The sequence below is a fragment of the Esox lucius genome, chromosome 18, assembly GCF_011004845.1.
Source record: "Esox lucius isolate fEsoLuc1 chromosome 18, fEsoLuc1.pri, whole genome shotgun sequence".
Classification (NCBI taxonomy): Eukaryota; Metazoa; Chordata; class Actinopteri; order Esociformes; family Esocidae; genus Esox; species Esox lucius.
Window position 1 is genome coordinate 21,981,932 of NC_047586.1, and position 19,989 is coordinate 22,001,920.

The 19,989-nt window shown below is 46.3% G+C and overlaps 1 protein-coding gene across 2 annotated transcripts in view; it reads right to left on the minus strand.

Annotated features, from left to right (window-relative positions):
* The window catches only part of atad2b (ATPase family AAA domain containing 2B), a 70,971-nt gene that overhangs the window by 23,990 nt on the left and 26,992 nt on the right, over positions 1–19,989 (minus strand). For both annotated transcript variants that reach the window (XM_010882174.4, XM_010882173.3), the window contains exons 22-24: positions 19,578–19,737; positions 16,585–16,707; positions 14,592–14,720 (exon numbers count right to left, since the gene is read on the minus strand). In XM_010882174.4, coding sequence (XP_010880476.2) covers positions 14,592–14,720; positions 16,585–16,707; positions 19,578–19,737 — 412 coding nt within the window. The remainder of the gene's footprint in view (positions 1–14,591; positions 14,721–16,584; positions 16,708–19,577; positions 19,738–19,989) is intronic.

Below are 19,989 nucleotides of genomic sequence, written 5' to 3' on the forward strand. Positions count from 1 at the left end.
GAAAACACAAAGACCAATTATTTTCTGCTTTGTATATGTAATTAAGAAAAAAAAAAATCAGAATTTAGTCTTCACTTTGACATTGTCAACTTTTTGTCAGTGGCAAGAATTCCTAATTAAATCCATTCTGATTTCTTGTTGTTACTCAAAATATGGAAAAGACCTAGGGGGTGAATAATTTCAAGAGGCACAGTAGAAAGTCTGCATTTTAGGATAACCATTTGTATGTCATCATTTTACCTAACAGTTGGCCCCAAAACATTTCACTGTTCATTCCACTATTACCTCAGACATTTCCAGAAACGACATGGCATGTCAACCACCCACGTATGAAGTGTGTGAGCGTGCGCAGACTAAAGTCATCTCCACTTATCTCACCAAAACCAGCCACAGTACCACCAACCTATCAGGCCGTCCGAATACCCGCCACTTGGGGAGGGGGGTGAGATGAAATCTAGTGTGGCTAGGATTAAATTAGTCCAGATGAGCAGGAGGAACAGAAGCGGGGGAGAAGAGAGAAGAGGAAGATATGAGGTGAAGTGGGGTTCTATGTCAGACCAGCCTTGCTGGGTGACCGTGTCCCGCCCAAGCAAAGGCGGTTGACCGCTGGCCCCGGTGATGAGGTTGAGGTGGGGTGCGACCACCTCCCGCCCACTGGGAAAACACACCAATCCAGACCAGGCAGGGCAGTAGGGTAGAGGACAGGCGAAAGTCACCCTACGCGTGTCGCTGGAACACAGCGCCAACTTCAACTCTGGCGGACAAGAGACGAAGAGGCGGAAAGGAAGTTGGAGGATTAAGGAAGACTGATGAGTGGAGAGAGATAGGGACGATGGAGCGGCAGTGAGAAGGATAGAGGAGAAGCAGGACTGGGGGGGAGAGACGGTACAGAACGAAAACTAAAGAGAGAAAGCGAGAGTGGATAAGAACACAATGCAAAGAAGCAAAATCTGCCATTAGCCCATCCGTCCAGGACTGTTTATCGGAGGCAGTCTGATCACTAATTCGTATTTGCCCCTCGGAATTTGTATTTCATTTGGAAATGTCAACGGCCTTTAGAGGAATGATTAGTCACAGTGCAGACTTCCAGTACAGTCAAGTAACCTTTAAGCTCACCCACCGAAACACGGGCGAACGGGTGCACATGCACACAAACATCCCAAATCACACTTCCTGCCTATGGTGCGGTGAGAGCCAAAACAAATAGAAATGACCAAGTGACCCCTAGTGACCCCTCCTATTTCCCACAGACGCATGAGTCCATTATGTCACCAAGCATCTCACTCCCACGCGGTTTGGGACCGGTTAAGAGTGCCACGGTCTTGGGGTGGTCAGCTCTATTGAAGCCATTTCCCGAGGGGGGGAAAAGGTGAGACGGAGCGAGCATGTGTCTGTGATGGGAAAAGGTGAGACAGAATGGCAGCAAATGAGTTGTCATCTGCAGCTCTTAAATAATGCATGGGAATTGTTGGAGCGTGAACGCTCAGCCACCGACGGTCGGAACAAGGGATCCAGGAAGAGGGAAGGATGGAGGGATGAAGGATTCTCTGCTTTGAATAGCACAGCACTTTGTAATAATTAAAGGCACCAATGCATGCATGATTTATACGGCGCCAGAAAAACTTCTGAGCCACCGACTGTCTGTACCTGACAAAATACCCCACACTCATCCCTCAGCCGGTGTCATCCTCCAAGGACGTGCGGCTCAGACGACGGAAAATGGATTGGATTTAATAACCTTTATCTCTTACAAGACGGGTGAATAGAGCACAGCGTCTTTTAAAACATCGGCGAGATCGAATACGACGAAATAATCTAAATGAAATCTATTTCTCCGTCATCCTCGGTTCCACACAGCAGGACTGGGCGCTACTATTCCCCATCGGCTAACAGTCCCCCTACACAACTGGACAAAAGAACTGACACCCCCACCCCCCCCCCAAAAACAATCGATTTTAAAATGTATTATTCTATAGGTTTGACACGAGTGTTCACTCTCACTCAAGGTGGAGTCCAGATCCTGTCCCCGTTCCGGCCCTGACACGGACCCTCCCATGCACTCACCATGCTCTCCTAGCATCAATGGGGAGCGGGAAAGAACGAGAACTAAATAGAGAGAAGAATGAGAGAAATTAGAAATAAAATGAGAGAAAGAATTACAGAACTAGAATGAGAGAAAGAGAGAAAAAATTAGAGAATAAGAAAGGGAGAGGCAGCCATCTGTGGCTGACACTTCATAAAACAAGCCCATCCATAAATGGCCCCATTCTTTGCTCCTGGAAACCAGTGTCGCCCCTCTCTCCCTCTCCAGCCCTGTGTCCACACAGGCAAACGAAACACTCCTGGAAGGCCCACCTTTACCTGCATGGCATCAATTAATGGGCCTGATCCTCCCGAAGGAAAACTTCTGCCACTGATCAACAGAGAGTGGAAGAGCGAGTGTGTTTCTTCCCAGTCAGAGTATGATTGAGTGTATAAGCTTGCGTCTGCCTGTGTGTGTGCACAATTTCACACACAGGCACACACACACAAACCCAGAGTACGGAGACAAATGATGACAGGAAAGCAGTGGACAGCCGGGGTGATCGATGGAGGCTGGCAGGAAGAGGAGCTGGGCAGAGTGGCACCCAGCTGCTATGGACAGACTGAGGGACTGACCATCCATCCGGTCTGGGCTGACGTAGCAGTTGGGCGCCACGCTGTCCAGCTCCTCTTCCTGCCATCCTCCCTGACCCTCGGGAGGCAACCCACTGAACCCTGGAATCCTCTTTATGGCACAACAGCCCATGAAGCAGCACGCACAGAGAGCAACTGCATCAGTAGACTTAGGTTACACAGACACCCTCCCCCCACATAGACACCCTATACCCCCCCCCCCCCCGCACACACCTCACCCACCCACCACACCTTCCCTAAAGGAATGCTTAACCCAAACCATTAATTCCTAACCCTACTTTTGTCGCAAACCTAACATCAATCCAAATGGGTTTGGAGAGTGTATGTCCCCATTATATAAAAAAAAAAAAAAAACACACCCGCCCACACAATTGAGATTCCATAGGCCAAATTGTGAGCCAAACTCCAATGCTGTGGGAAAACGATTCCTTTAGTGTTTGCCATGTAGCCTTGTAATTTAGTGCTGTTGATGTCAAGGCTGGAGACCTCTACCCTCCGTTTGCTGCACATTAATGTCATAAGCACATTAGAGGAACACAGTTGTAAGTACAAAGAGCAGCAGGAATCAGCTGTATTGCGCAGAGGGACCTCCTGATATTCCATTAATCCCATTCCGTTTGCCTCACATACGATCCTCTCAGGGAAGTTGTGCGATGAGAAAGGCCGCTGTGATCCGTTTGGGTTGCCTACATTTGTACGATCCGCCTGAAACACAACAAGCTCTCCTTCTCAGCAAACCGTTGTACTCAGTGTGGCTCCACAGCAAGGCACTGGGAGTTAAATATTGTGGAACAAATGGGGATTTTCACAGCACACCATTCCCAGCGTGTCTCGGGATGATAGACTGTAGTATGACATTCCAAGAAAGTTGTCCTGCTAATTCCAGATAGGAATTTTCCAAACAGGCGATTTTTTAGAAAGGGGAAAAACTGCAAAAGGGTGAAGGAGAGACTTGAACATCAAGGGGAGATTGGTAAAAGCCATTAAATGTTAGTGGCATCCTAGAAGATGCTTTCCGGGGCATCTGATGTCCATTGGACAGACTGTAACGGAAATAGTTTCCTAACGTCTGTCAAACGACTCTAGGGTGCAATGACATTCGAGGCCCAAGTTCTCTGTCACTTCTTTGTTTAGAAGTAACAGGATTGGGGGAAGACCGTGCCTGAAGTGAGGGCGGGGATTTCCAGATCATTTCTATCTCCGGAAGAAGGTGGGTGGGTGTTAGAAGAGATGAATGAGGATCTAAAGCAGTTTCTCCAATTGGCATCATGTAGTCTAACACCAAGTCCTAACTCCAACACGACTCTCCCGTCATCAAGCAGCATTTCTAATGAGGAGACTTGTCATTCCTTTGATAACAGTGTTTGGATATAATGTTCGTCTAACGACAATCAAAGCGAAAATCTGTCGGCTTGATCTTGAATAACTAAGATACACCAGCCTTTAAAGGATGACATGGCAGATTACTAACACACCAGGTCCAACCTGTTGGGCTTCTCACTGGCTAGATGTCGATATCTGTAAAGACACGTCACTTAGAAGAAAGCATGCTGCAACCCAAGGGCATATCGGAACAGAACCATTGCCCCGTGACTCCAGGTTCAGGAGGTCAGAGCCAATCCAGTTTCAAATTTCTCTTGGGACGAAGTGGTAAACGGACGTTGAATGCCATGAACTGTCTCCGCTACTTCGAGGAGCAAACGCAGCACACCCTAATGAAAGTATTAAAAACGCCAACATAGAAACACTGCATGCTTGCAAGAAAGACCACTGTATCCTGCTGAGTCACTCTGGTGAATTTACAGGGAGGAAGCAGTGAAGCGGATCACATGGCCACAAACGGAGGGATGGAGACAGACGCGAGACAGCGATACACCATGTCTAGTCCAAGACCCAGAGATGACTTGTGCAATGACTGGTTAGGTGGGAAATGTATCTCTCTCCCTCGCTAATGGAGATCTGGCATGTAGCTTTGTTGAGTGCAGCTCCAGCAGTCACTTAACATCATTAGAAAAATCCCTGTTACAACAACCATGGATGCAAGTATTTCTGTGTGCGCGCCCAGTCAAGAAAGTTAATATTCTTGGTGGAATGCGGATACATTAGCTACTTCATTAATGACTGGGAAAATGAGGAGCGACACTCCATACAGCCTCATTGATAACAACACTAACGCTTATGACAATAATAAGCCTTATGTTGTGAAGTGTATTTGAGAGGCTTCGAGCTGCTCACAGAAGCTGAAGAACGGAAACCAAAACGGCACCACTGATCAGATGGGGTGGATAGGAATATGATTACACATTAACACCCCAACTGGACTACGCGGATTGGGCATCAGGCATTGCTGTCAGCCATAGACGAAACACGTCCTTCGAAAAGCGACAAAAGCTGCTGTATGATCAGAGCTGTGCCCTATGGCAGTGTCCAAGCTCACAAATTGAACTCTCGGAAGCTGACGATGGCATTCATTCAATCGTGTGAATTGAAATAATGAGGAGGGAGGGGACTTGATTAGACCTGGTTCCGGGTGAAGCAAGAACATTGTGTTTTATCTAAATTTCAGTAAATAAATCAGCCCTCTTACTTTATGAATAGAAAGTTTGTCGCAGGAGTTGCCTAGTTAGGAAAATACTGATTGATTTCCAATTCAAACAGAAAAGGCTCTTCAATCAACTGTTCAATTTTCTGGTGCCTCCCAGCTGAGGTGAGATGCACCGTCTCACCCTCACTTATATAGCTGGTGACTTTCTTGGTTCATATTGCTTAACAGAATATACCAGTTCTTTCCTTAATTCTTATATCCGATTCCTTTTTATTTTATATACTATGTTCATTACTTTGAATAGTCTTACACAAGCCACGGGAGGATTCGACTCATGAAGTACTACAGCACTAGAAAGATGAATCGTTATTGAACAGCCGTGTCAGTGCGCTGCTGACCAGGGCAGCCCTGGAATGTCATTCGGGGTATTTGAGATTTCCCCCGAATGCACAAACACTCCCCGAACAACAAACCATTTAAAACCGGCTGTCCACACAGCCGCTTTGATTGATCCGATAGGCTGAAGAAATTAAAACAGAGTGGAGAGTATAGGTTGTAAATTGCACACGTTTTTTATCTGTCAAGTGCCATGGGTATCAATAGGTTTCAAATAGCATAGCACAACTATGGAAGTCAAACCTAACATCTATTCAGTTGAGTGTTATTCATCAAAACTGAAGGGTAAATTCTACAACTCTTGGATATCAGCATCGGCTCAATGACCAAAAACAGAAGTGCACTTTTTATTGCTACAACCAAGGCCCCCCAATCCCAAATTCAACTGCTAGGTCGATCGAAGTCTGAAAACAACAACACTACCATCTGACTCATCGTCCAAGCAAGCGGGCATCAACCAGAGATGCTCAATCATCCAAACTCAACTCCTTCAGGCCTGTTCCAAACATAAAGGCTAGTAAGTCATTTACTAGGACATCCATCTGCAGTCATTTGCATGGCACGTCAACAACCCAGCCAAGATAACGACCAACTCTGGCAGCGTCGGGAGTGTACACTTAACATATGTCCGGAAGACAAACGAGTGGGGTTGGGTGATGTGGGCTGAATTAAAACAGAAAAACAGAAAACACAAGGCACACACACCACCAGAGAGAGAGCGAGCGAGAGACACACACAACACCAGAGAGAGACGGGCACACACACGCACACCACCAGGGACGGACACGCGCGCAAAACCACAGAGAGACACGCACAACAAAACCCCAGAAAGAGAGACCAGCAAACACAACCCCAGAGAGACGTATCATTGAGAGAGACAAGAGACACCACCAGAAAGAGAGACACCACCAGAGAGAGAGACACCTAACAGAAGACAACATGAGCAAGAGGGAGAACACAAGATGGAGACATGCTATTCCTCAGAGAGCTATTTACACTTGTCAGCTCATCTGCACTCTAAAACAATAAAGAGACGAGAAAAGGCATTATGGTTGATTTTACATTCATTTCACGCTTGGTGCCACAATGTTCCAGAAGGCATCTGGGCCCACAAAATGGCAGCTTAGGCTGAGAGCTCATCGCTGGATGGTTTGGAGGGATTTCATTAGCTAGCACCACAGGGTCGCTATGTGTGCGTGTGTATCTTTTTGTGAGTGTGTCTTCAATTGGGGACGCAGCTGTGAGTGAATCTGCAGGTCCAGTTCTTACAACTAATAATAACATTAAGAGTCACAGCAGTTTCGGATGGGGCCAGATGCTCTTTGTATCCGGCCAGCGACTCCCTTTTCTATTAATAAAAGGGATATATGTACTGATATTGGCCTGTTCTAGTTTCACCACAGAAAGGTCGACCTTACTCTACTCAGTCTTTCAAAGCAAAACTATACAAAAGATGCATAACGCAAATCTAAAAAAAGTAAAGATGACATCAGTCAGTGCATTTCATTAAGTATTTCTTTGATATCAAGTTTAGTGTATATTCTACATTTATATTTTCACTCTTTAGTATTTCTTTAAACAAATTTAACAGCTGTCTGATATTGCTAACAGATGGACCATCCATATTGCTGCACAAACAAGAACAAAACCTTTCAGTTTCTTCTAATTAAAAAATATTCTCCCCACTAGTAATCTCTGTTATGCTTATATGCCCCAGCCTCTGATTTAGAGCTATAATAATACATTTCCCCATGTCTTATGCAGGGATTCTTAAGTCTGAACCTGGGGACCCAGAATACTGCTGGCTTTCTATTCTACCTAGTAAGTAATTGCATTGGCTCAGCGTCTGAGGTCTAAAATCAGGGGCCTGATTAGAGGGCTAGAGGGTAAACCAGCATCACTCGGGATCCTGACGCCTGGAGTTGAGAACCAACGGTCTCAAGTGCTGACTGGAAAACACCCCTCTGCTCTCCAACATTCGGGCTGGCATTTTCCACAGAGGATGAAAATGTGGAAAGGGCCTGATCATTATCTTCCAGTCCAGGGCCGCTCCTTTGTTCCACTGAAGAATGGATCTATTCTAATTTTCTACGGTACAGTACTTTACCCAATCACAGTTAACGCTCCTCTGGAAGGGGAATGTTAAAAAGGTCAGGACTGACCTTGGGAATGAATCGTTGGTGTCTCACAGCTTTACCTGGATCCTAACAAGTGTATAGTGGAAACACACCACCCCATACAAACGAAGCTACATGTGTTCTCCTTAAGTGAAGACAGTGCTGTGCGTGTGTTTTCCCAGGAGAGGCTTGTCGGTCTCGTGTCTCAGGATGAAGCAGCGAGGATATAGCAATGCCGGACGGATGAGTAGACACACCACCTGTGTGTCCATGTGGATGTAGACACACGCGCATCTGCAGCTCTCCAGTGAGGTAAGGAGGACACTTCACTGGTCTGCACCACCGGTGCTTTCACTAGAGAACACCCCCCCCCGGGATTGTTTTGGGAACATATGCACACTTGAGGTCAACTATAGAGTGTAGGTAAAGCATGTTGGATAAGGTCAACAACAGAGTAGGTAAAGCACGCCGGATGACGACTGTAGTTCCACTGAAACTGAGCAGCAAGGCACATAAAAAGAAAAAGTAAATCTGTGCAACACTGAATGGATTGGCTAGCCGGGAAACTACACTGTGGAGAAACGACGAGAAAGGGGTGGACACTGCAGGCCGTTGCCTCGGACTCCACATTGGGAGGACACGCGTAGCGGACACCTACCTGTTCGCGTCCATTTTCTACACACACTCGGCCTCTCAGAGGAATGCCAGGTTCCTTTGGGTAAATCACATTGGAATGTTATGCCCTTGAATCGTGCCAGAGTTATGTGCCTGCTTGCTCATATAAAAAGACGACCGCTTCTATACCTGATGGAGAGAAGAACAAAAAAAGTCCACTCGTCGCGAGGGAGAATTCACCGCAGAGGAAAGTGGAATGTGAAATGGCGAGCCGGCTCGCTTCTACAACCTTCTGAAGGAATTATCGCACTCAGTTTTGCAACATGCCCGTTTAAAATGAGAAAACACCTGCAGGTAGTGAGAGCCCTATTGAATGATACAGGAAGTGTTCTCCTTGTGTCATATTTGAGTTCCTAGAACACTGCTCAAATGGGGGGGGGGGGGGTCTGATGGGCTCTCCAATCATGGGCTGAATGCAAAGCTCTACAAATATAAGCCTAGAGCTAGGCTAATGCAAGACATTAACAAGAACACAATAATGAGAATATAACTGAGTAAACAACGCTACGGTAAATTGTATTCCCATGCAGGCATCACAAGGCACTTAGAGGGGAAAACGTCCCAAGTATTCCCAAGTCAAAACCAGTCAGCTCACATGGCTACTGGCAACATGAGGCGTGTGAATGAGAACACAGGAGTGTAAATTATGGATAAAGGGATGGCACACTGGGTGAACTCTGCTCCATATCCTGGCGGCAAGAACCTCGCCATGAACCCAGAACGGCCCTGGGCTGTCAGCCTAAACTGCCATGGAATGGTCGCAAATAACTTCGATCCCCACAGAGTTATTTGTGCCAATAACCTGGCCGTCCTAAACAGGTAAGGCCTGGACTGGAGTCCAGATGTCTTCGGTAAGACTTGTACAGTCGACGGTAGGACTTTTACATGTTGAACAGGGCTGCTATTGGGGATACTCGGCCGTGGGCCTTGGGTTAAAGGTCACCCCAATCCTCTGGTTGATGCTCAGCCAGCCGCGACCCGTGCCGAAGAAGCCTCCCCCAGAAAATTGATCCAAGGTCGGTGTTGGCTCCCCCACCCCCCCGGCTAACAGTGAAGGTTCAGATTATTAGAGCGTCTCGAAGCAACTTCATCAGCATTTCTCTCTCTGGGGAAGTCCTGGGGGTTGGTGGGGGGGGGGGGGCAGTATCGTGCGGAAGATTCTGTCATATCTATCAACACGTAATTGATTTCCCCCTATCAATTAATTAAATGTCACCAAAGTGCTCCGGGTGAGAATTGGATGCCAATGATGACTTTCTCTCAAATAATTAATTAGGGAAGCTAATTAAGTAAGTTCTGTGGTGTGGTGATAAGTTCTGGGACGCGGTGATAACCTGAAGTCCCCGTGGCGGAGGAATTAGTGACCAGCGTGTGGAATGCTGTGGCTCCTGAGATAAAGGCAGGGGGAACGCTAATGGAAGAGGCCGCTGTACGCCGATTCAACCACCTCGGTTTGATCAGACCGGGAAACGAGGCGAGGCCAACTAATCCACTACTCCTGCCCTTCATAATCGCAAATGCTTACAGCCAATTTGGGTCATTAATATTATGTTTTACCATGTAAACTCTTGGTGAATAGCCAGAGGTCAGGTGTGGTCATAATGGACTGTGGTAAAATAAAGAGTATGTTTTACCTTTTACTCGAACAACGCCAAACTGCTGCACACAATAAGCCAATCACATGACAGCTCGCAAGGATAGTCTGACGGGGCTAAAAATGGATGATCCATCGCACGTGAAGCTGGCTGTAGCCAAACTATGTTCTGTTACTTACAGGTTTTAAGTTACATGCACATGAAAATAATTACTTAAACACATCAATTGAAGGCCACAATGTTGACTTTGGATCGATAGAAGGCCAAAGTGCTGCACATTAAATCTAGCATTGCTACTTAGCTCCTACACCCATACAGATAATTAACAGTGAGCAAGTCACACACACGCACGCACGCACGCACGCACGCACGCACGCAAAAATATTCTCATTGCAAAGCTTGCATCTCCCTAGGCCTAAAGTCTGCTTTACAGAGCCAGCTGGAGACCTAGTACGGGAGTCTCCTGAGAGAGAAGCGCCATCCTGTGTCAGTCCCGAGTGTTGCAGGGCAGCAAGATCTACTTCAGCCCTACAAATGGTGTATTTGGGTTGGGCATTTCGGTTCGTTAGTGCTCCATGCAAGTACATCCTTTTCAGACAATACATCAAGGCAAATCTGAGGGGCCGAAGCGGTGGGAGGGATATCATTTATTCACTATCATTCAGACATTCGTCGTTTAGACAGGTAAAAAACCTCAGGTATACTCCAAGACCCCTCCGTGTTTTCAATCGTACAAAAATGGACGGCGCCTGTCTGTCTGTCGGGCTGCTCCTAAATTCAAATCACAGTCTGCAAGCTAATATATGCTGGGGTGACTGCATGTGACATTGTGTCCCTGGGGGGTGTGGATGATTGAGCATGTGCATGGCGAGTCCATGTCCAGGAGAGCAGTCAGTTTCCCTTGATGGCGCTGACCTAACCACACTCCATAGAACCATACAATATCAGGGTGTTCCATTTGAGGGTCCTGACCTGCCACTGCTGCCTTCAGCATGCTATCGGATATTAACACAGTTTCCACATCCTTTATTTCTGGGACGTGTTCACCTGGCATCTATGCCAGGATTCTAACCTCCTGCCTGCAGACCAGAGCTATTCAACTGGCGGCGCGCAGTCCAGATCCGACCCATTTATCAACGTACATCGGCCCTTTGATCGAACGTGAATATTAATAAAACTTTTGACAAAATCCCCAGCCAAAATATTACATTAACTACAAACATAAGCCCTCGGCCAATATTCGCCAATGAGAGACTTTTCTGGTAGTCCATTACGTGAGGTTCATTAATACAAGTTTAAGCCCACCAGAACAGTTTCATTAGCTCGCATATTAGGTCTGGCAGCGGAGATGAACCATGATACACTGTTGACCTGTCACGGGTATCATTAAGTGTTATCTGATCAACATTTAGCTTGCAGCGTCGCTTATTTTGTAGTCTACAGGAAAACACGTCGGCTGAGCATCATGATCTACCTGTATGTAATGATGTTCAGGGGCATCGCAAGGGCAAGAAAGCAGCCAATGTGCACACAATACTCATAATTGGTTTTCTCCAGGACTGCCGCCACAATGTATCTATCAAAGACAGGTTTTGTCGAGTTTGCAGCAGAGGTTAGTTTGAGTGACAGTCAACAGAGTGGATTTAATTGGCACTACTGGGGAGGGATTAGCGATGACAAGAAACAGGAATTTGTCGTTCAATTTATTTTGTTTTACTCTCGTTTTAACAGGCAAGTACCCTAAGAACACATTATTTACACCAACGACCTGGGAGCAATTAAGGTTGAACCTCTTCCTCAGTGACAGAGCAGGGCTTTTTAATTTGTTGGCTTGGGGATTAGAACCAGCGACCATTCATTTATTTATTGGCATATCACCACTAGGCTACCCTGCCACCCCAGTTGACTGTCCTTTCATCCAATCAATTGGTTGACATTTTATGTTTTAACAAAAGGCAAGGGACCTGGATAGCTTTCAAAAGTCTGCATATTCACAAAAGTCCAAACCATGCTCTAGAATGCAGGAAAACGGAACGCAGCAAAACAGGCTTGGGAAAGAACTTCAGATGCTTGTTTCTTTACACGACGTACATTATAAGGTCAAAGATGAGTCCAAACCAGACTTCTACCAATGGTGGATTCTAATGTGAAGCTTGTTGGGCAAAGTTACATCACTCACACCCTCTCCTGGCACCGCTGCAGATAGGCACACAGAGAGAGAGAGCGTATGGATGAGGCGTTTCGGGTAATTGGATTTTTAAATATGAAAATGCGGAACTAGAAAATGAATGTCACGGTCAAAAGCCTAGCACACACTTGCGTTTTCATAATGCAAAGCAATTTTTCCCACCCAACAGGTATCTCGTGCACAAAGGAGACGAGGGGGGGGGAAATACTAGCCGACCGACAGCTATTGACATGATTTAAAAACAGACCGCTTTTCCAAATCAATTGGTTATGTTCTTCTTAGATTTTTGCCCAAACAAAATGGTCCATTTCCCACCACCGCAAAAATATAGTCAGTCATTAGCACAGATCACCCCAGTGAAGTCAATTTTTAGATGAACTGAAAGATATTCGATATGACATTTGAGTTGTTTAATATTCCTACAAATGGAGTTAAGAACCAGTTTTGTTTTGACGAGGACATTTCTCAACAAAACCGAGGCTGAGACTCGAAAACCCCCCGTATAGGTTGACTTTTGCGTGAAACTAACAGGACCTTGCTGAGATGTGCCAACGTTAAACTGTTACCTGTGCGCAAATTAAAAACAAACATTGTATGGAAAACAGACAGAAAAGCAATGACGAATGAATTTTATGCAGAACAAGGGTTTTATGTAAAAAAAATATTTCATTATTTACATGGACCACATTGTACAATAGTGCTCTAGGTTATGATTGCGGTTGCGGATTGTTTTCTGTGACGCTGACCTCATGAAGAAATGTTAAATGGTCACCACCCCAAAGGTCAGCTCATCAGGGAGTCAATGATCCAGTTCTACTGGGTCCAGCCCCAGGTCTCTTAAGGTCATTAGGCTGTTGAAAGCCAAACACTATGCAGCACTATAGGGTCAACTCTTTGGTGCCGCTAACTGCTGAGAAGGTTGGAAGCTGCATGGGCGAAGCTGATTGGCCAGGGCACATGCAAAGCTAATTCAGGTTGTCAGCCAAGTGAGCGTGCCCTCATCTGGTCGGAAGAGCATTTTGGGGGTAAAACGTAATAGCTCAGCACAGATTCTTTGGACGAAAGCTTGACCATCTTCGTAAAAAATGTCATGATAATCCAAGTGTGTGATACAGGATAGTAGTCATTTAATTAATTCATGTTTGGATGCTGGAACGATGGTTGGAGATCAAGTAGGCAGGGACAACCGATTGGGAAACGGAGGTCTTGAATAGGACTGTAAACCTTCCTGTTAGATATGTTGTTAACATGCTTGAAAGTCCTACTCACAATGTCCACAGGGAACCTGAACACACTTGCCATAGTCTTGGATAATTTACTTTGAAGCTTGCAAAGGTTTCAAGCTAGCCGCAAACAGATTTCCCTTTATAAACCTTTATTGTCCCGGCCACATTCACCAAATTCCCAGCGCATTGACCTGTGACTTAATATTGACCTTTGGCCTCTTTGAATCCTTCTTGGAAGACATAGCTGACCTACGTGCACTCAGTCCAGGGGCATACATTTCTTGGGCATGCTGAAAGTTTTTTACTTGAATGTAGTGACGAACAGAGTGGCCAGAGATGCCATAGGAGCAAGGCAGGATGTAGCATTTCTGAACAGGGAGTATACCAGTAATTGAGTGTTTTCTCTGCATGTGAGGCACAGGAGATGGCAGAAAGAGCCATGTTCGTATTCCCGTTGTTAGAGTATCCATCCCAAAAACAGAGTTCCCGCCTGGTTTCCAGTTTCTTCTGAGTTCTGGATAATACCTCAAGTGCCAGCTTAGTATCAGCTTAGGGAGGGAGGTACGAGACAGAATGATTGATGAGGATTCCCACGGAACGTAATAGGGCCTAGACTCGATTACGAGGTAATCCAGGTTGGGACAGCAAATTGTTCTGAGTATATTTCGGTAGTCACCAACGGTCATTAACCATGAAACATCCTCCACCGGCTTTTCTTGTTCACCCGGCCCTCAGAAGGGACCCTAGAATCACGGGACGACTGGGGATTGATCGGACGGGAAAAGAAAAAGGAAAAAAAAAGAAAAATCCCTAACAACGGTTTAAATGGAGATCCTTAACCCTGGGATGATCTCAGCTCCCTGCATGCACCTATCTGGGGCGGCAGGAGCTCGTGTAATTGCTCTTTGGCATGGTAGCGCTCAGCAGAGTGCTTGGAAGACAACGCAAGGAGAGGAGAAGAAAAAGAAGCGTTTCTAATGAGGCGGCCCACTGGGCCTTTTCTCAAATGTGGAGTGAGTCACAGCGGGAAGCACCGGCGTATGTGTGTCTGTGTGTGTGTGTGTGTGTGTGTGTGTGTGTGTGTGTACACAAGTATTTAAGGAGTCCAATTGTGTTGCTCCTATGTGACGCAGCTACCACTAGTAGGTCTGGATTATTGTGCATGTTACTCACTACTGCTGCAGTGCTGCTTCTCCACAGCCTCTCCCTGAGAGCCGCCCCCGGTGTTCTCCTCTCCAGCCGGCCTCCTAGGGGTTACCACGGCAGCCAGGGAGACAGGCGGCAAGGCCGGAGTCTGGAGGTCTGCGGACAACACACGGGATCAATTAACATACACACAAACAGGAGTAGAAAGAGCAGAGAGAATTCATTGATTTCTTCAAGTACTTTGGAGTGTGCGCGCGCACGTGCGTGAGAGTATTTGTCAGAGTCCCTGGGGGTTCCCGGGCCGTCTGAGAATGACAGGGTTGAATGGGGGGCTGGGTACCACGGGGAAGAGACATGTACACCACTTTCTGCCAGATGCATTCTCCAGGCCAACGTGCACACGTTGCCCACTCCAGGGGAGAACCAGATCAGCCCAGATTAGGTTTTGCTGACGCAACCCAACGCCGGGCAATCTAACCATACAAATTGATACCTTCAGCACCTCCACTGCCCCATGAAATATTCACAGCTGTATTCCCTTTCCACCCCTTGACTAAAATATTCATTTGCGAAAAGGCTGTGTTGTTTGTGTGTGTGAACGGGTTTGTGTGTGAGCCCGCCCGCGCCTTGTCCACCTTGAAAGGGATCGACTCAGATGTGATGTATGAGACCCCAGAAAATCAGCTTGGGTGATATACCGTGTGACATGGCTAGTCTAAAGTTGTTGTCTTTTTCCCCAATACCTTCAATTTTGCTGCGGTGCAAATGGCTGCAGTCACCGTGCGCAATACGGTTGGAGTCAAAGTGGATCAGGTTCATCATTGCACCCACCCGGTTCGCATTAGTGCCTGCCCACTCACACTACTGCTGCAAGCACACCACGACAAGGCAAACGACACGAAAGGCCCCGTCAGGTGGTGTAGCTACAGTATGGAATTCACAACTCAAGTTTTGCCAGCTAGGTACATAATAAACAGTAATTTTGAGATGTCCAGAGCGTGTCTGTGTGTACACAAATAAGTGGTTAACCGTAAGTGGTTACCAAGTAGCTCCAACTACTCTTCAGCGTGGGGATTGTACGCCCTACGGCCTGCGCCCCTTCTACGGTCAAAATCATGCGGCGAGGAGACGATTTGTTTGTTTGTAGTTTGCAACTGAGAATAACCAACGTCTGAGTGGGAGAATACACATGAATGCTTTTTGAGAGCTCAGAGAAGTAACGTTAGGTTTGGACAACGCTTGAAATGGCGGCGTTTGGGGTGAAAGAAAAAAGATTGTTTATCAAGGTCGTACTCATTAGCGCAGGTGATTGTGATGTTAAAGGATACTTCGCGGTTTACTTTTGTGTAACTGAGGTAATGTTATCCTTCTGGCAAGCTAGCCTTAACGTTACTTAATTGTAAATACCATTGCCTATTTGTCGTCATCATGTGAATGCTCTCAACTAAAACTTCTAGAATCGATAAAAATTATGAGGGAGGAGTAAATGTAATTTCAAGGATTAAAACATGATAAATTAACTTTTTATGTGGAAAAACCATATATCAGTTACAATAAGTGATTATTCAAAGTATGATATTAAAAAAGTGAATAATGTATGTTGTCATGTGTGTGGTTCTTATCAGCAACTCAAGTTGTTTATTTATAAGCTCCAAATCCTCCTATTTCACTCAATGGGCTTGTGGCCAATGTGCCCTAATTTTTGTGACACTGAAAGCCAAATGGCCTTCCCCCTAAAATAATGAAATTCCAAGTATTAGTCTGCTACTAATACTGAACCTGCTATGCTCCATATTCAAGTAGATTAATATGTGATCGCCTCTGACTAAACACGTTGACATAAATAAATCAGAGCGGGGTTCTGATTTAATTACAGACACGGTATGTAGCTGTGAACATGCTGAACCCGAGTGGAACATAACGATTCTTAGTACAGACCTTAGGGTAATGGCATCCTTGCTGGTAACGCCACATGCCAGGAACGTACGTATGTGGGCTTGTGTGTGAGCGCGCGACTCACCCCTCTTCCTGCGCGACTCCTTGATGTCCTCGCACATACGGTCGAACTCAGGGTCCAGTTCGGACGCTACCATGGCGTGGGCCGTGTCTTTCAGGCTGCATGCTCTGTGGCGGATAATCTTATCTGGATGGAGAGAAAAGGCAGGCGTTAACAGACAAACGCAGCCATTTATTTGACTTTGGCGGGACATGACCAGTTGTTATTTCCATCGTTTCGTTCACTCTGGGACTACAAGATCAGTCTACACCCTTCCTCAATCTTTCTCCTGGCCCTCCCCTCCCTCAACTGGCCACGGTACAAAGGGCTGAATACGTTCATGTCTGGCTTCCAAGGCTGGGAGCAAAGGGTTACCGTGCTCTCGCTGCCTGGATGGAGACAAGAGAGGTGCTTCTGATGGCGAATGTTTCGAAAAATAAACCCCAGGAGACAAAACTCCCCGTCAACCTTGTTCTGCTGCTCTCACACAAGACTCACACACGCCATATCAAACACAACCATGCACATCCCTTCCCTTCAACATCAAATATTTGTTTCTCCCAAAAGCTGGTTGTCATTGAGGGGAAATAACAGAAGTCTAAGTGGGGTGTGTGTGTCAGTAGGTTCAGAAGGAGCAGCAGAGAGATCACTATTGACAGCAGTTAACCACTAATCACAAGACAGGCCTAATTACAGCAGTGTGTGTGTGTGATGCATGCGTTATTTTGTCTGTCTGTCAGAGCCTCGAGTGAACGTCTGCACAGAGAGGCAGATCTGAGTGTAGGTCGGCTCCCTTATTGAACCTGTGTCACCTCCATCGCGTGCTGACAAGGACTTTGTGCTACCGCGGTATCGGGTGTAAACAGAGTTGTGTACCAAGCGAGTCGAAGACGTCTGTTTGCCTGTTTTTCCTCCAGAGTAGAGGAGTAGGGTTTGTTTGTGAACGCGTGGCCGACAGTGTTGACCGGGCGGACCCGGTTCCCCCGACACAACGGGGCGAGATAGAACACGGGGTCGGGGGCGGGACCTGCCTACAACGCGGCCAAATACGACATCCGCATTAAACGCTAACTGGAGACTGCGGGAGATAAGCAGAGGCTGGGGGTGGGGAGTGAAGGCTGCAAGCCAAAAGACAGAAGACTCACTTTTAGAACACAGAAAAGGGACGGAACGCAAAGCGCCTCCCAGAGTTAACGACGGGAGGCGGACGTTAAAGGATCGTCAAAAAGTCTGTGAGGAGACTCCGCAATGAACAGCGGAAGGTCCTCATTCCCTGGCCCACTGGAATACGGACTCCGCTGAAGAGGCTTCTGGATTAAACCCCTTAATTGCATTTCTTTCTTTCTTTTCGCTTTAAATGAATCGTTGGTGCCCACTGTGCTTCCACAAATGATCCGAACCCTCAGTATGTCTGGAAACCCACAGATAAGATTTATAAATCTGTGCGCGTGCACGTGTATAAAGCTGCTTTCAAAAGCGCAATAAGCAGAGAGAAAGTAAACTAGTTCGGTTTGGTTGGCTCACGGACAGACAGTATCCCAGGGAGCACGAGAAAGGAACAAAGGCAACCCAAGAAATACAAGGTCCGTTTTAATTGAACGGTTGTCGGGGGGACAAGTCACTCAGCTTCCATCTATTGGGCTTCCAGTTAAACACTAGTATTGTTTTTCAATTTTGACAGATACAGACACTACCTGATTTTTTATTACGCCGTTTCCCCGCGCTATGTTGGCTTCCACGGCTGGTGAATTATTCATAAGCCAGAATCCATAGATTCATGCATGCATGCATACTTATACCCCAACATTTCACCATTCAAATAAACACAGAGCCAGCCTGTGCATTTCAATAATGCATGTTATTCTAATTGATTTGATAAGACATTTCGCTGGTAACGACCCCTGCAGTCTTCGCTAGCGTGCCAGTGTGGCATTGTGGGAGTGTGCGCGCACGCATGTAAGGCCCACGCTGCGAGGGGATTCTCGGGGTGTGTGGCTAGTAATGTAGTGTAGCAACTGAATGTGTGTGTTTTTCTGACTACACTGGCTGAGGAAGCCGTGCAGAGAGCGAGGTTGGGCAAAAAAGTAAAAAGAAAAGAGGGAAAAAAACATGTGGAAGCAGGTGACTAAAATAATGAATTTTCTGTGCAGATGCAGCATCGCAGGGAAAAACGACAGCGACGTTACACGGATGCGATGCTAGTTGAGGGCTTCACGCTTTTAGGGGCTCCCGTCGACGCGTACACTCGATTTGAATTTCAAATTGAGGCAAGAAAGGAAAAACCAATTCCAAGTCTTGAGTCAATGCCTTGGAGACACTTTCATAAATCATAATGAATAAGACTGTAATAACTGCTAGATCTAATTGGATTTATCACACAGCCTGACGTACCGGAGCGGAACCGACAGACACCCGGGGTTTCAGCACTCCGGTGTCATCGTATACCTGAAGTGCTAAGTGCATTCCAAAGTTTAGACGTAGCGTTGGATGGCTGATAACGGCGGGAATTTGACTGTTACTAAACAATGTTTTCGGTTGGTTAAACAAGACGGTTCCATCGCTAGGGGTGCTTAACGTTACAAAGAAGGACGGAACCTGGCGGTACTTTGTCAAAATGTTTCGTAAAAGAACGGCTTTGTTTGGCGTATTAACACTGAAGAGCTGCCACAGTTCATTGCCACAATGTCATAATGTGGTATGAGAAACTGATTCAGAATCACTCGTCATTGACTAATGACTCCCTTCAGGAAGAAAACCAAATTTCAGTTTGAAATGTTCCTCATTAAAATAACATTGTGCTTCCAATGTAATTTCTGAAATGAGCGTGACCTAAATGGATTTGAGCCCAAACCCAGGAGAGTATTAATTCGGTCAAATCCGACGCTTTAGTCAAACAGAACAATACGGGTAGGGGCATACCTGAATTAGTCTGTTGAGAAAACAAGTCAAACGCAGGGGAATGAATGCAGCCCTGACTATAGGTGAGCGTTTCTCCGTCAGCGGTACAGCTTGTGTACCTGAAGGGTCCTTGTCGGGGTTGTACTCCAGGGCGTTGCTGCAGATGAGGTCTATGTCAACCAGGAAGTCCTTGGCAGTCAGGTATTTCTGGGTGTCGATCTTGGTCATGACTGTAGAGAGATCCATAGGCTGACGAATCACCTCCAGGTAGTCAGACACCTGGATGGGGAGAGTCAATATAAACAGGCGCCATCAGATCCATTTACCAAGAAATCCGCTCAAGAGTCAATTTACACTGGTCCTATCCACTCCATTTACAAAGAAATCAGGTTGAGAGGAATAAGTTCTGCAAAGTGGATTTAAACTGGTGCAATTAACTATTTTTAAGACGAAATCATGGCAAGAGTCAACGCAAAGTTGCACACCAGTCCCATTCAATTTCCAAGATCCTCCAAAAACCTCCCCCTGTAC